The sequence below is a fragment of the Medicago truncatula genome, chromosome 5 (genome assembly GCF_003473485.1).
Source record: "Medicago truncatula cultivar Jemalong A17 chromosome 5, MtrunA17r5.0-ANR, whole genome shotgun sequence".
Classification (NCBI taxonomy): Eukaryota; Viridiplantae; Streptophyta; class Magnoliopsida; order Fabales; family Fabaceae; genus Medicago; species Medicago truncatula.
In genome coordinates, this window is record NC_053046.1 from 24,511,092 (window position 1) to 24,528,677 (window position 17,586).

The 17,586-nt window shown below is 33.3% G+C and overlaps 3 protein-coding genes and 1 pseudogene across 4 annotated transcripts; 1 reads left to right on the top strand and 3 right to left on the bottom strand.

Annotated features, from left to right (window-relative positions):
- Nucleotides 1-4,168: 4,168 nt before the first annotated feature.
- On the bottom strand, nucleotides 4,169-4,663 carry LOC112416066 (E3 ubiquitin-protein ligase RNF8). Its single transcript, XM_024784841.1, has one exon. It carries the CDS (start codon nucleotides 4,661-4,663, stop codon nucleotides 4,169-4,171), a length of 495 nt encoding a protein of 164 aa, XP_024640609.1.
- Nucleotides 4,664-4,981: 318 nt separating this feature from the next.
- Nucleotides 4,982-7,479, bottom strand: LOC11427508 (60S ribosomal protein L23-like; annotated as a pseudogene).
- Nucleotides 7,480-7,527: 48 nt separating this feature from the next.
- Nucleotides 7,528-12,032, top strand: LOC11438371 (uncharacterized). 2 transcript variants are annotated; one of them, XM_024784516.2, is made up of 4 exons: nucleotides 7,528-7,662; nucleotides 9,645-9,740; nucleotides 10,623-11,388; nucleotides 11,479-12,032. In XM_024784516.2, the coding sequence occupies exons 3-4, from the start codon at nucleotides 10,638-10,640 to the stop codon at nucleotides 11,853-11,855; spliced, it is 1,128 nt and encodes a 375-aa protein (XP_024640284.1). In that variant the 5' UTR covers nucleotides 7,528-7,662; nucleotides 9,645-9,740; nucleotides 10,623-10,637; the 3' UTR covers nucleotides 11,856-12,032. The 2 variants fall into 2 exon arrangements, 1 of the variants encoding a protein (XP_024640284.1); XR_003012411.2 differs by lacking the exons at nucleotides 9,645-9,740; nucleotides 10,623-11,388; nucleotides 11,479-12,032 and adding exons at nucleotides 8,245-8,617; nucleotides 8,702-9,619 and having other exon boundaries at nucleotides 7,551-7,662.
- A 4,703-nt stretch (nucleotides 12,033-16,735) lies between these two features.
- LOC112422096 (uncharacterized) lies at nucleotides 16,736-17,269 on the bottom strand. The gene has a single exon (XM_024784842.1). It carries the CDS (start codon nucleotides 17,267-17,269, stop codon nucleotides 16,736-16,738), a length of 534 nt encoding a protein of 177 aa, XP_024640610.1.
- Between the last annotated feature and the right edge of the window lie 317 nt (nucleotides 17,270-17,586).

Genomic DNA, 17,586 nt, shown 5'->3' on the forward strand with positions numbered 1-17,586 from the left:
AGCCCTCAACAGTTTGAATGACAAAGGTTTGAATGACAAGGCATTCCAGGGCATGAGCCCTCAACAGTTTGAATAGTTAAAGCATTCACAGGGCATAAGCCCTCAACGATTGAACAACAAGGCGTTCACAGGGCATAAGCCCTCAACAATTTATGATTATGCAATGGACTCCACTTTGTGTATATCAACATACAACTCAACAACATCAATGACAACGTAGACAACGACAACGACAACAACAACTGTGCATAAATAATTATGACTTACTCCACAACTTGGTCAACTATGACACAACGACTCTTAACAACGAGATTCATCAAAGCGAAACCCAGTTCAAAGCGAAAAGGGGTGAAAAATAGTGAAATAGGAAGGATCCGATTCACAAAAATCGTGCCACGATTTTAGAAAATCGTGCCACGTTTTTGTGCCCAGAACCATTGAACTTTCGGCCAACAAAATTGTGCCACGCTTTCCAAATCGTGACACATTTTAACAGCATCAGGTCTAGAAATTTGTTTCTCAAAAAGTGCGATTTTCACCATTTCGCAGGTAAAATTCCAACCATTAATCGGATTTCGATGTCGTTTTCTCCTACACTCTCCTGACACTTGGTTCTATCATAATCTATAGCTATTTCAAGTCTCAACCATCCCAAAAATCATTTTCCCAAACCTCACATAATCTCTTATTTGCAAAACGTTTATACTTCGACTTTTCAAACGAAAACTCCAATTTCCATCGACCCATACCCCAAAACTGATTGGGAACTTAATCTGTGATCAATCTACAATCTAAACATCCTTTATCACCCTAATCCATCAGATTACCTACTTCTTCCAACGATTCAATTCTACATGCTAACCCTAATTCCCAAATCAAGAACAACCCTCATGTTAAATCAATTTCAGAATTTACATACACTATAATTATTGAAAGTTAGCCTCACTCTTACCTTGAATTGATGAACAAGCTCTACGAAAATCAGATTCTCCCCTCTTGGCTCTCCTCTTGGTTTTTCTCCCAAACTCTATTGTACGTGAAAACTGCTTCTTACCCTATTTTCTCCTTTTTCTCAGTAAATATAATCTTCCAATATTTAATTAACTCCCACTTAATTTACTTAATTCTCATTTAACCCAAAAACTCCAATTAAATCCTAATTCTCACTTATTCTATTAAATAATAAAAGTAACTACTTAATAAATCACATAATCATATAAATATATTCTAAACCTATTAAAACAATCAAATAAATTAAATAATTCAAAGAGGGCGTTACATTAATACCACCCAACATCAATGCCTCATTGTCCTAGTGTCATTTGCATCTAAAGTTTACTTGAATTGTTGAAGTCTTAGTCATATTTCAGGTGTTAGGTCACTGGATCGATTCATTGGTGTGTGAATCGAATCATAAAATTTTCTAACTTTCGATGAATCCATTCACTGCATGCTGAATCATATCACTTGTGACTCGACTCATGTTTGGTTGAGTCGTATCATGGTTTCTCCTGCTTTCATTAAATCGATTCAACAAAATGATGAATCACATAATTCTTCATCCTAGGCTCACTTGAATCGATTCACAAATGCATTGAATTGTATCATTCTTCATGTGACTTTGGCTTGTATTTTTGCTGTTTCAATCTGATTCTAGCTCTTCTTCCTCTCATCTCTCTCTAAAACATTGATTCAAGAACCTGCTCCATTGACATAAGCATGGAAGAAGAGGGAGAATCAGATTTTGGAACACGATTTTCTTCCTTTTTTATTTTTTTTAATTATTTGTTGTTTTTTTCATTTATTTAATTCTTTAATTTATATGTGGTTTTTTTTATTTATTTTTAATTAAAACAATGCACACGTGGCGGCTTTGAAGTGCCACGTCAGCGTTGACCGAGTCAAAATTGGTCTAGGGGGCCAAAACTGCCAAAATCCAATACATAGGGAGCTGTTTTGTATTTTAATTAGTTAGGGGGCTATAACTGCCAAAGATCCAATACATAGGGGGCTGTTTTGTATTTTAATTACTTAGGGGGTCAAAATCGCAACTTCTTGTAACATAGGAGGTCAAAAGTGCAATTAAGCCTTTATACTACTAGGAGTATTTTTTTTATTCTTACACTATTTTTTAATTATTAATCTCAAACCATATCACGAAAAATTCTAATATGGTCACAACACCAAACAAATAGTGTTTGCTCACACACACATAAACAAGTTTTTTTTTTTTTAATGATGAAAAGAAAATTAATAAAAAAAATAATTAAATATTTTGAAAATAATCTCTTCATGTGAGTGTGTCTAAAGACTATTTATTTAGTCTTGGACTATGGAAGAATAGCTCCCATATCACCTAAACCTTCACGAGTCTAGCTTCACCTGTCTAGTTTTTTTTTTAGACAATTCACATCATCCCTAACCTCACTTGCATCTCTCTTTTCTCATGATCTAAATCCCCTCACCTGCAAAATCGATTTTCAGCCATCCTCGACATATCTAAGGCCACTGCTTAAGCCTTCATTTTCACCACACAACTTCTGTAATCCCATTTTCGAGTCTCTTTGCTCACAAATACCACCCTTCTTTTATGAGTATCTTTCATCTTTGATCTTGCTACGTTTTTTTAGTTTCTTTATGATCTTGAAAGGTTTATCTTTCATATCTCGAAACCCGTCAAAACCGGTCCGATAAAACCGTCACCCGAAGAACCCGCAACCCGATCTAACCGTTGAAGAAAACGGACGGTGGTGGTTTCCAATTTCTCATCCGCGGTTGTCCAACAGACTGGGGTTCTAGGACCGATTTTCGACCGAACCCGGCCGTTTTCCACCCCTACAAAATACCATTCTCGCCTAAAATTCCACTAATCTCAAAACAAACACACAAGCAAACAATTAAACACATATAAATAATAAATAAAATAATCCTAGCGAAAAACGGGTTTCTACAACTCTCCCCCACTTAAAGAATTTTCGTCCTTGAAAATTACCTGAAGAGCATAACTCCAGATACGAATCCCTTATCCGATTCTCCAATTCCCAAGTTTGTGAAGACGAAATAATAAGAGGATTTGGAGTTCTCATCGATTTTAAGATATGATGTTATAGTTATATATTTTTTAATTAAAAATTTGTGAAGATGAAATAATAAGAGGATTTGGAGTTCTAATCGATTTTTTTTGGAAAGGCAAGTTCTCATCGATTTCAAATCTTAAATTGTGGATAGTTACCAAATCAAAACATGATTTGTTTGGAGATGTAGTCGATTTTAAGTTTTGATGCTTGCAAAAATATTGTGTAGTCTAATTCAAAAATTAATTTAGAGTATATGAAAAAAATATTGAAATCAGCAAACTTTATTACTAACAACTCAAATCCATACCACTCATTATTAAATGAAGTTAATGGGTGTCATTAGTTTTTGGTGCCATTGGTACCTTTGTGTCTATCTCTCTTAACAATTTATTTTCTCTCATCTAAATAATTGTTAACGAACATCCTAGGGCATTCTTTAAGGATTTCAAAAGAAGAAATTATTTTATAAAAAAAATCAAATATTTTAATTTCTGATGCATTGATTACACATATTTTCACGATAAGTTACCATTTAAAGCCCTTAACTAGTGCCCCGAAGGCACTGGTTAACATTTCCCATAATTTATTTATTTTAATTATTCTCTCTCATCTAAAATGAACATATGTCACCATGGCGCCAAAAAACTATGGCACCCAAGTATTTCCCATCCCATACCTTCTGAATTGGAGGTGAAGCAAAATGAGAGTAAGTGATGGAATATGGTGGAATGGATACCATCAAATTCCATCTCATTCCATTCTTTTGTTTAATATCCAAACAATGGAACATATAATGTCATTAATCCAATACCTTCAATCCTAACAAAGCCTAAGAGTACTCGGAAACAAACGGTACAAACTCTACAATATTATGATAAATGATAAATTAAACAAGATAAAACAGGTACTGAGCTTGACAGCGAGAGCTTAAATACTACTCCCTCCATTTTTAAATATAAATAAAATTGACTTTTTAGGTTCATTTATTTAATGATGTACGTAGTCCATATTATAAACAACATACATCATTAAATGAATGAATCTAAAAAATGAATTTTGCTTATATTTAGAAACGGAGGGAGTAGAAGTTCTCAACCAGTTGTTGGGAGATACACCCTTATAAGCTGTCTAACAGAAGTGATCTTTTTTCTACAGGTAGGACATTTAGCTTGAGCCTTGATTGCATCCTTGATACAAGTCTTGCAAAAAATGTGGCCACACTTTGTGGTCATTTCTTCGACAAAAGGGCCCATGCATATAGGACAACTGATGAGAGGTTTCTTTGGATGCTGCTCTTCTTCTTCCTCTATATACACATCAATAACATCATCAATGGTCCTCCGTCGATTTCTTCTGAAATTTGGTATTGCCTTGGCAAAAGCCTTTGCGGAAATTTCAATAACGTCATCATCGGTGGCCTCCATAGGCAATAGTGCGAGTGTTTGGTCATGCCTCATCTGAGTCGAAGGTTCATCTTGCTCACGAGAAGTATTCCCAAAAATTGAATTCTCATCAACCACAGGTACCCGATTAAGGCCGATGTCCGAAACAACCTCCATCCACCTGTAATTTGTGGCATCGGACATCCTGCTTGTTTGATAAAAGATAAAAATAAGAGGGAAGATAATGAAAGTATTGCCATAGTGGATTTTGTGTGATTACTGAAAAAATTTATGCAAATATTGTATGATTAATTATATTAAACTAACCTAAATTGGGCTTAATCATGATGGATAAAAATTGGAGAATAACGTGCCTGGTTTGAAGCCATGGTCTAAATAAGGATTAGTATTAAGACGACCTACAACAAAGCACTATATTTTGGGTTGCCTAGGTGGATCATGCATGTACAAGTCATCTATTTTATAATTTTTAATGATATTAATTATTTAATAAACATCAAATTTCTCCAACCCAGCACTTCAGAAAAAAGTCATCTAAGCCATAACTTCTTTTTCTGTTACAATAGATCAAGTTTAGATCAATTGAGCTACAAAGCCTCATCCGAGTCAAGACATGTATTAAAGTTTAAAAAGTGTTTATCAAGATATTTACAAATCATCTACACAAAAAATTCAACTTCATCGAAAATTGAATTCCATTAACATTAGCTAGGTGCATTATTTGACATTATCATCATCCTTTACTAATACCTGCAAATTCAGCCAAACAGTTAGAATCAAAAGTTGTCACACTTAGACTTTGCCTAATTAACTTTGTGGATCACATAATACTATAAAACAAAAATAAAGAAATACTATTTAAGTTAAATTATGTGTTATAGATCTATAAATAAATTATAATATTATAATAGATTATAATACTAAGCTAGTAGATCAAATATGAAGTACACACAGTTTCTTAGTTTCTGTCATTCAACTAAGCAAGTAGATCTTTCATTGTATATAAGGTAAAATGACCTCTCTTATAAGTCAGTTCTGTTAATTCAATAACAAAAGAATTAGAGCACATTGTTCTCTAATCTTTACCAAATGTTCGCTTCAAATTTTAAATGGAATAACATATGTGACTCAAGTATAGAACAACTCACTTAATGAAAAAAAATAAAGCCAAACTGCTACTTTTAATGTTATACCTCATTCTTTACACTGTAAACATGGTGTTCACCAAGATAGTTTCAATAACATCTATAGTGCCCAATAGATAGGTGCCTAAGTAGCATGACAAATTAACCCTACACATGAAAAGGAGAAAGCATGAAGTATACCCAAAAGTTATTTGAGTTCTTCTGATGGCCATTAACTAAATCATGATTGGCATGCATCTTCTTTGCATTGCCGGTTGAGTTAGAAATCACAACCCACCACATTATCATATACATTCATATCATCTATTTAGATTTGTATTAAAATTTCCAAAAAATGGCATCAGCACTACCTGCAATCTTGAAACATAATCCACACTCATACAATGGTATTGGCAGCACTTGCAATCATAGGCCAAAGCTCAGCACACTCGTTGCCAATTGGTCCAGTGATAGCAGAACCTTTCATTTCTCCCTTAGGATTCACAATAACGCCGGCATTATCTTTGAAGTACATGAAGACACAATCATTTTGGCGCCAAGGCTTACGCTGACGAACGATGACAACTGGCAAAACCTTCTTCATGAGATCAGGTTTTCCCTTCTTCACAGTAGCCATCAATCACCATGTCACCAACACAAGCTGAAGGAAGACGATTCAATCTACCCTTGATTCCCTTCACAGAGATGATGTGCAGACTATTTCCTCCGATGTTATCAGCAGAGTTCACCGTTGCTGCCACTGATAGACCCAGTGACATACGGATAGTGCATATTTTTCTGCAAAAATTAGGCCAAATTGAAATGAACATAAATATAAGAATAGTGCATATTATTCTGCAAATCCATCCTAACTAATTCATAATTAATCAAACAATCTATTCCTCCAACAAAAAACACTACTTTTCAAACCAGTACATATCAATCAAATACCAAATTCCAAAAAAACAAAAATTATATACAACTAAAAATAACTAACATCTCAATAACCAATCACCATTTCACCACTCAATAAGAATCCAGCAAATTATCATCAAGCATACCCAGAACCAAGGATCACTCTGATAAATTAAAAAAACAACAATCATTAAACATGTTTAAATAGCAATATTTATCAAATTCAAACTACAATCCAGATTTCAACAAACCAAACAAAAAAAACTTAATTTTTAGCACATAGATCAAAAGGGGTTTTCAAATAATCATAAAAAAAAAAAAACTGATTAAAAAAAGTAGAAGAGATACAATGCACAAATCGACCTTGAGATGAACATAAGTATCAATATTAGAAGATTTCATATAACCAAATAATTAGAAGGCTGCAATTTTAAAATTAATTTAGGGATTTCTCATGTTGTAACAACAAAGTAATGAAAGAATAGACTCACCTTTGAAGCAAAGAGCAAAAAACTGAATGAAATGAAGAAACGTGAAAGAGAATAAAAAATTAAACAAAACGTTATGCCGAACATGGCCGTTCCGGCGAAACAGTGTTTGGCTTAGGCGATGACTGTGGTTGAAGACAACATATTGAGTGTGTGTTTGGCACCACTTTTTTCTCCTCAAAACGTGGGTTGCTTTATGGAAACACCGTTTTGCTCTTTTCATGCTGTTTGGATGACTGAAAAAGCAATTTTGTGAAACGCGTTTTTGTCTCCAAAACTCAGTTTTCATGAAGCTGAGATTCATAGCTTCTACGGCAAATCAAAATCACTTTTCAACCTTTAATTTCTCAAGGGACAAGTACTTACCTAATTACCCCTAAATTCAAGCCTTCAATTTTTCTTTCTCCCAGTTTTCTTCCTTTTCATTACTTCACATCACTTCAACCTTCAATTTTCTGCTACTTGGGAAGATTTTGCAAATCCAAGCTTTCAATTTTCTTCAGATTTTCCTCTATTTTTTCAGATTTTGTGGTTAATCTCATTACTCATGGTAGATGTGTTGGTTGGGTGAATTTATTCCTTCATCTTTCCCCCTATATATGATGCTTATGAGCTACTTGTGAGAATCATTTCATTGTTCTGCCAAGGCCTAAAGGTAAATACATATTCATAAAAAAAAAATTGCTTTGTTTTCTTGCTTCAAAACTGTTAATTTCTATCTCTATTTGCTCTAGTTGTTATAAATTTTACCTTAATTTTTTCATCCTGTATCAATGCATTGTATATGTTTGATAAATAGTCTCAAAGAAGAAAACAATTTTCTTATTGATATGTTTATGATGATTGTTCTATTATTATTGACATGTTTATGTTTTTTTTTTTTCTCTCCTGTTGTTCTATTTTGAGCAATGAGTGTATTGTTTTTGTTTAAAGTTACTTGGTGTGAGTTTAAAGTAATTGAACTTGAATGAAATAATGTAAGAAAAACAACTTACAACTTCAAGCCATTGTTGTATTACTAATTTTTATGCATTTTCATTCTTAGATAAACCTTTTCCAACCTTTACAAAAAAGAGTTACATTTAGCACAAAGTAACAGAACTTCTTCTAGTATTTTTTTTTTTTTTGTTTTTTGCTATCATTTTCATATGCACAAAACAAGGATATTGGTGTCAGTTTGATCAAGTTCCTTATGTATAGTTTGTTTCATTTTGTTATCATACTTTTGTGTATATAGTATTATGGACTCACTTAAGAGGAAAATTTCTGCTAACCCCCCATCAACTAACAATGAGGGTCAAAGTTCCAAAGCTAGTTGGAGGGATATTAAAGCCACTGAGTACTTTGTGAAGGCATGTTTGGATCAAGTTACCAAGGGTCAACGAAATGGTACTTGTTTTACCAAGAAAGGATGGCAAGGTATTGTTTCCCAATTTCATGAACAAAGTGGACTGAATTATGACAAGGTACAATTGAAGAATAGGTATGATAGCTTGAGAAAGGAATGGAAAGTATGGTATAACTTGTTTGGAAAAGTTACCGGATTAGGATGGAATTTTGAGTAGAACACCGTTGATGCATCCGATGAATGGTGGGAGAAGAAAGAATTGGTATGTGAATCACAAATATTTTGTTTAGGATACTTTTATGTTTATATTTACCATAGTTTTATATGTTAGGTTATGAATATGCAGGAAAATCCTCAATATGCAAAGTTTAGAGACAAGGGACTTCCATTTGCTCACCAACTAACCACACTTTTCAAGGATGTAGTGGCTAATGGAGAGCATGCTTGGGCACCATCAAGTGGTGTATTACCTAATGAGAACTTGGGTAATGATGATATTGATGTTGGCTTGGATGATGCAGAAGGTTCGGGTGATAGTGAAGATGCAAGCATTGGAGCAGCAACTGGTTTTGAAAATATTAACTTGAATACATCACAAGGAGCTGTTAGTCAAAGTAGTGGACAAAAGAGAAAGAGAGTTATTGGGGCTGAACAGAAAGGAAAGAAAAAAGCTACTCCTTCAACGTCAATAGCTGAGGCTGTTAATGTTATTGCGGAGACTTGCAAGTCGCGGAATGAGGCTATAAGTAATGCATCTATTGGTGAGGTGATGGCTGAGATTCAAACCATGGAGGCAGTTACTTCTGATTTAGAGTTTCATACAATGTGTTGTAACCTAATGATGTTTAAGCCAGCTAGGGAGATGTTTGTATCACTGCGGGGTTTTGAGGAAAGAAGGTTGATTTGGCTCAAATTTGCATCATTCAACCCTACTCTATTCATGAGGCCGTGATTTGGAGAAAAAAATTGGGACAAGAATTGGCTTAGTGATGTGTCTTGGACTTAGCTTATGCTTTTGGACTTAGTTTATGTATTTGGTTTCTTAGTTTATGTATTTGGTTGCTTAGTTTGTGTTTAGATCTTTATTATGTCGCACTATGTGTTAGGATTTCCCTTTATAAATTCCGTATTAAGAACTCAAGTAGTATGGTGATATAAAACCTATGTATTATGCCTTGTGAATTTGAATGAAGTGAATTTGTTACATGGTTGTCTCTGTTATTTTTTATATGTCTTATGACTTATTGGTTATATTATTAAATGGTAATGGAAACTATTGTGTCTGGCAGGCAAGTGTGTACTAGTTTGTGCTAAGCTGCAAAAGGATGTACTTTATGTAGATGTGTTGAAGATTGGGACTACAACAAAATTATCATCTGTGTCAGGTAATAAATTCTATGTACTAGTTTGTGCTAAGCTGCAAAAGGATGTACTTTATTTGAAATGGCTTTAGACCCTGTTTCTCGTAACCTGGGTTTGATAAATCAGAAAATTGTCTATGTACAGAACTTTTATTGGATGAGTGTTTAACAAAATCAAAAGATTCTAATTTGTGGAAAAATATGGTGAATTTATGGCCTATAATCTTAAGTAGCTTGACACATAGGATTATTTGAAACAGTGAACCATTTCAAGCTTGAGAGCATTGTTGGTTTGATGAGGGATTAAAAGTGATTGATCTTGATATTAATATCTCTAGAACACGTTAATGAGCAAGAGGAATAGAGAATGAATGATTTGTAAGGGTAGTAATGTTTGCGCGTGGCCTGGTGAGTTTTGTGGAATTCTCAGTTGCTCAAACTTATAAACATATATGCTCAAGTCCTTAACAGCTGCAGCTAGGTGCTTTTTTCTGGTTCTATGCGCGTGTTCTAACTGCTGAGATTTTTCTATTATGCTGTTCTGTTTCAGAGGCCTTATGTTGTTGTCTGCTGAGATTTTTCTATTTTGCTTTTTTCTGGTTCTGTGCGCGTGTTTGTATATCATTCATAATAATTTTAAATTGCCGGCCACCTTTTAAGATATATTCAATGCACATATTTTTTTTTAGAAGATTAAGAGGATTCATTGAATACCAGTAACCTTCCTTCACTAACCAAATTACAAACAAGATAATTATGGGCTCAAGGGTATGCAATGCACATGTATTTTGGTGCATGTATTATACTGACAGATGGGATACAATGGATGGTAGTGTTTATATATTGTGATTTATTTGCTTTACTTCACAATGGATGGCGTGTTTATATATTGTCATTTACACACAGGTCCACTTTATTAAAATGAATGTTTGGAAGGAACAATTGGAACACAATACACAAGAAGAAGAAGAAGATGATGATACATTTGAAGAATCCTATATTTTGGCTACACTACTTGGTGAGTATGCAACAAAATATTTATGCAAAGAGCCATGTAGAACTAGTGAGCTCACAGGTCATGCATGGGTTCAAGAAATATTGCAAGGGAATCCCACTCGTTGTTATGAGATGTTTCGAATGGAAAAACATATTTTTCATAAACTTTGCCATGAATTGGTGGAACATGATTTAAAGTCTTCTAAACATATGGGGGTTGAAGAAATGGTTGCAATGTTTTTGGTCGTTGTAGGCCACGGTGTCGGTAATAGAATGATTCAAGAAAGATTTCAACATTCGGGTGAGACTGTAAGTAGACATTTTCATCGTGTACTTCATGCATGCCTTAAGTTGTCCTTCAAATATATTAAACCCGAAGATCCTATGTTTTGTGAATGTCATGCCAAAATTAAAAATGATCAACGTTATTGGCCTTTTTTTAAGAATGCTATAGGAGCAATTGATGGTACACATGTGTCATGTGTAGTTAGTGCTAGTGAGCAACCAAGGTTTATTGGAAGAAAAGGATATCCAACACAAAATATTATGGCTGTATGTGATTGGAATATGTGTTTCACTTTTGTATTAGCTGGTTGGGAAGGCACTGCCCATGATGCCCGTGTTTTTGACAAAGCTCTTACTACCGCTAACCTTAACTTTCCGCATCCTCCTCAAGGTATGTTATACATTGCCTTACTATATATGATTAATTTGTTATATCAATAATTAATTTATTTTCATATTTTAATAATTAATTTATTTTTAGGTAAGTATTATTTGGTAGATTCTGGTTATCCAACACCAATAGGGTACATTGGTCCATATAGATGTGAACGTTATCATCTTCCTGAATTTAGACGTTCAAGTGGGTTCGAAAATCATAATGAAGTATTCAATTACTATCACTCAAGTTTAAGATGCACAATTGAAAGAACTTTTGGGGTATGGAAGAATAGATTTGCAATTCTGCGTAGCATGCCTAAGTTCAAATATGAGACACAAGTTCATATAGTTGTCGCAACAATGGCAATACACAACTTTATTAGAAGGAGTGCTGAAATGGATGTTGATTTTAATCTTTATGAAGATGAAAATACAGTCATTCACCATGATGATGATCATAGATCAACTAACTTGAATTAATCCCAAAGTTTCAATGTAGCTTCTTCTTCAGAGATGGATCATGCTCGAAACTCAATCCGCGATCAAATTATAGCGTATAAGCTAAATAATTAAAAATGTAATAATTTTCAATATTATATTGCACTTGAACTTATATTATCTATTATCTATCTATTTGTAATATATTTTAGTTTACAATCGTGTAATTTGTCATTTGTTTTACATCTTTTTATGTTTATATTATTTTATTAAAAATCACCCAATTGATAAAAAAATTATATTAAAAATAACATAAATTAATATTATTTTAAAATTAATTTTGGAACCAATAAAATTCATGTATGATAAATTGAAATAATTTTTTAATGAGAATGAGTTTTAAATACAATTAAAAGGATAGTTTAGTCATTATACATTCAAAATCAATTTTGATTCAAACTATCCAAACAACATCAACCCACATGAATCACTTTTAATAAAGTGTATCCAAACATAAATCAATTCACATTCAACTCACTTTTAACCAAAATCAATTCTCTCAAAATCAATTCTATCAAAATCAATTCTCCCCGCCGCCATACCAAACACACACTGAGATATAGGGATAGACTTTGTGAATAGAGAGAAGGAATGATTTGAATTTTTTCTTGGAAAGTGAGGAGGATGAGATATCAGTGTTCACAACATTGGAAATAAACACATAAGTGGCGCTTTAAATTCCTTTTGTATAGGAATACGCATCAGCAGATGAGTTGATTGTGAGAGGGAAAATAGGAATAGATAGTGGAATGCTGATTAGGATTAAAATATAGAGTGAGTTAATGCTTTCAAAGTGGAGGGAAAAATTAGGGTAAAAAATTAGGTTGAGAATTGCTTGACCAGACAAGCTTTAGTAAATAAGATAAGATAAGATAAGATTACAAAATAAAAAATAAAGAGAAAATGCCTTGGTGAATTTTTAAAAAATTACCTATACTCTTCTCTTTGAATTTCTACCACTCAACCCAATAATTTAACTCCTTGGTGAACTCTTTTTTTGTTGAATTCTTACCAACTTGCTTTTCTTTGGCCTCAATTTATAGAAATTTTTAGTTTTTTTTTAGGGGAGAAATTCTGATGGCAAGGATAAAAGGAATGAAATTTATTTGAAATTAATCAACATTAAACCAATTGATTTCCATTATTTTATTTCTTTTATTATCTTTTATTTCCTTTTTTTTTTTTAGGTGTTATCATTTATTACCTTGTTTAGCTTTTGTTAGGGAGTTTCTTTGGTTTATGGATCATACAAATTTCCTCGTTTTACCAACATATTTCATTTTTTTTTCCGGACTTCGAACACCGGATCTTACACATATATTATGCATTGTCCGAGCTAAGTTCACGGGGACACATATTTCTTGTTTATAAGAATTATATTAAATTTTTAATATTTTGCCATAAAAAATAAATCAATATTCACTATTATGACTAAAAATTAAACATTATTTCATTGATATTTTTTATAAATAAGATTTAGTGTTTTTTTATTAAAAAAGTTAAATTAGATCATCCAAATTGGGTATCAGGGAGATTTAGACACACCAAGCACCCAAGCCAATACTACCAGACCAACCCAAGTAGGTTAAGATTTAGTTATTATAATTGTAAATAATATAAAATAATTTATTTTCGTAAAACAACTCATTTAACTATTAATTTAAGATTAATTTATTGATAGAAATACAAGTCTACCGTAGAAATTGTCTTATTATTACTAGCGTAAAGACGGGACTAACATGCCCATCTTTTCGCTTTTATTGAAAGGAACGATAAATGGTAAAAAATATAATTAAGTGAATCCTAAAATTGGAAGACAAAAAAATATTACTCCCAAACATATTTTTTTATATGAGGTCAAAATAAAATATTTTACGGTGTTTGATGTTATTTTTATTGTTGTTGATTGTTTCTCCTATTGTTGTGCATTGTTCCTATTTTAATGGAATTTAACTAAAATTTTAATTGATAATTAAAATAAAAATGATGAAAATAATAAATAGTTTAAATAATATTGGGATAAAAATGTAAAGGAAAAGTCAAACACAAAAGGGGTATATATTCCATTTATATATTGGTACAAGAAAATGTATTTTTGTAGCAAACATTGTGATGGGACCGTAGACACTTAACAACTCTGTCTCTCCTTTTTTTTTTTAACCAAAGAGATATGAAACTACACTACCATAAATATATAACCAAAAAAGAAAAGAGGAAACATGCAAGAAGAGAAGAAAGGAGGGGATTAGGCCAAAACCTCCTTAGTGGTGAACAAACCTAAAACTAGGCAAACCTAGTCTGTTTTGTGCATGATGACTTCTAATACAATGTGAAATCTCAAACCAAACACTGAGGGCATTCAAATCTAACCCTAAATTGGCTAACACATCAGCACAATGATTTCCTTCCCTATACACATAAGTAGCTATAAAGTGTCTCTCCTTGACTATCCTGTATTTATAGAAATTTTAATATTTTTAAGGCAAGGTTAAAAAAGAATAAGATTGATTTGAAATATTGGGTGATTCTATAGTAAACTCGCAATTTTCAATGTATTCATATATTTGTTTTTTAAATAATAAAATTAACAATCATTTTTATGAAATAAAACTCTATTTTTCAAAAATATATTGTTTCATAAGAGAAAAAAAAAACATAATTTCATTCTTTATAAGAATTATACTAGTTTGTCATATTTTTTCGTAAAAAATAATCAATGTTCAATGTTATGACTATAAAAATTAAATATTATTTCATTGATACTTTTTATAAATAAGATTTAAAGAGTTGGAGGTGTATAAACTAAGTTTTTAATAAGTGGGGGAGGGACGAAGTAAAAGAATAGTGATTGGCGGTGGAAAAGAATTGTGGCAAGTATTGGCCCGAATATAAATAGGACCTTAAAAGTTAGAATAGTTAGTTACTAATGAATGTGAAAAGGAAAAGAAAAGAGGAGAAGGGGAAGAGGAACCCTAGTGCCACAAGGTCAAGCCAAAACCCAGATTTTTCAAAGGATTCGAGGTATGGGGAGAATCTCTTCATCTTTAGGGTTTATCATTTTATTGTGAGGTTGTAAAGGTGTTGGAGTATGAATGTTGTTGTAATGGTGATGGGTGTGTTGATGGGGTTGTTGTGTCATGGATTAGAATTGTTGTTGAGAAAATTAAAATGCGAGAGGAATAACGTTAGGGAATTAAACGGTGAAATAATGGATAATCGGATGGATTAACAATGAATTAGGGTATGAAAGGTAGAATAAGTTTAGAGTGATGATTGGGGTAGATTTGGTGAGTTTTCAGTTGGAAACGTAGTCGGAGAAGGTCAATAGAATAGAAATCGCATAAAAACTGCAATTTCCTCTGTTTGTCAGACACGCACGGTCGTGGTCCCTTGCGGCACAGTACGTGCGTGTGGTTCGATGTTGGCCCTCCTATTTTGTGAAATTTTAAGAGCACAACTGTGCGCCCTACCCAGATCTAGGAAACACCACTTTTTTAGCTTCCAAAGGGTCCCTAAGATGCATAAAAAGGTCCTTATAACCAATAAACTTAGATGAGGGGGAGTCTAAATTAGGATTGTAAGGTAGTTTTTGTAAGATTTAATAGACTTATAATGTAATGGGTGTTAAGGGTGTAAGAAGGATATAAATGAGAAACAGAGAGTTATGTAAATCGTGATTTGCAAGAGGTCCATAATCGAAGTGTAGTAATATTAATGAGAATAATGTTAATTTGTGGTATATAAGAGAGACGAGGATGATGATATCAAAGCATAGGTGTGGTATATTTAATGAAAGATGGACGGGGCGATGTTAGAGAGTATAACGACAATAATGGTGACGTGTATTTTAATTGATGAAGAAACTAGATGGGTTTAAAGTAATTACAGTGGTGATGTTGATGATGTTTAATAATAATTGGTGATGTAAGCGGTGATATATTATATATGTAGAAAGTATGGTGATGAAAATGTGAGATATATTTATATTTGGTGATGGAAATTGTGATGTTTAATTATGGTGATGTTCTTTTTTCTGTTGTGGTGTTGTGCATATTAGGTAGAGTCATGCATTAATAAATGATGTGTTGATGATATGCAGGTGTGTATTTACTTGACGAGTCGGCCCCCATGCATGCATACTAGAATTGAGTCTAGGAAAATGGTGACGAAATGGTGTTGAAAAGTCTAGTAACATATCTTTAGCAATCTGGTGATGAAAAGTCCAGTAACATTTCTCTGGCAACTTGGTGATGATAGGTGTGGTACCACTTTCATATAGGTATTAGGAAGAGTCCATATGCATTTAAATTATGATGTTCGCACTTGGTGTTTTTGAATGTGAAATTGATGAGATGGTGTGATGTATGATTTGTTGAGAAAAAATAATTGTTGTAATGATGGAATATTGTTCTTATGATACTTTAATGATGTGCATGTTTTTCCTTATTATCATGTTATGACTAGATTTCTCACCCCTTTATTTGTTGTTTGTTTCCTTTTTGGTGGCTGTACTTTACTTTGAGTACAGACACTCAGGTTGAAGAAGAGTAGTCATGGAACATTTTAGAAGGTGCAGATGGGAGATGTCTCAATTTAGTTCTTTTATTATTAGTTAAAATAAATGTAGTTGCTACGAGCTCTGATTCTTGTACCACTAGGGAACGACGATTGAGTCTTTATTTGCATTTTGAATTGGATTTTTGGAAATCTTGTTATTTTCTATTTATTATCATTGAAAGACACACATGAATTTATTTACCACTACGATGAATTAATTTAAAGAAAGTGTTTATGATTTTTTTTTTTTGGTTACAAAGCTAACAGATAAAGGAAAAAACAACAAAAAAAGAAAAATATAGGACTTAGACTCTAGGATACAAAGTTCCCACTGCGTCGGTCCTAATCAAAGGAAGTAAGGCATGTGGAGGAGTGGCATGATGATGGTATTCAGTGTTTGAGGTAGCGCCCAGCTTAGCCATGAAGTCCGCACATTGGTTCCCTTCCCTTAAACAATGATGAATGGAGAAATTTGTAGTGGACAAAATGTCTTTGATGTCTTGAATTAACACAGCATAGACGTGGAAACTTGAAGCATGTTCAGTGAGAAGTTTAACAGAGTGCAAGGAGTCAGAATAGCAAACCATATCTGTGATGCCCAATTGTACAGCCAGAAGAAGACCTCGATAAATAGCAGTGAGTTCGGCTAGAAGAATGTCCGTTGTTGAAGCCATGAAACCTGAGAAACCCGAGAGGTAGAGGCCTGCAGAATTGCGGATTAGACCTCCATATCCGGCTCGAACAGTTTCGCCTAAGCAGCTGCCATCCACATTCAGGATAATAGAATTACAATCATTATTATTCCAGCGAACCAGAGTGTCAGATTGTTGGGCCTGCATCGAATTGAAGCAAGTTGTGATTGTTTCGGATGTTTGCTGGATATGGAAATGGAGTCGGTAAAGAGACCATGTTTCTTGACTCAAGCACATCAGATTTCTATGTCTCCAAGACCACCATAGACCGGCCAAGAAGAGGGGTTGTCGCGAGCCAGATGCGTTGGTTTTGACCCAGTTGACAATGCTAACTTCATGGAAGAAATCGTGATCCATGAATCCGATTTTAAACCAAATTTCTTTGGAAAATCTGCAATCACGGAAGCAATGAAGGGGAGTTTCTTCACCTTCTCCACATCGTGAACAAATAGAAGAGGGGGCCA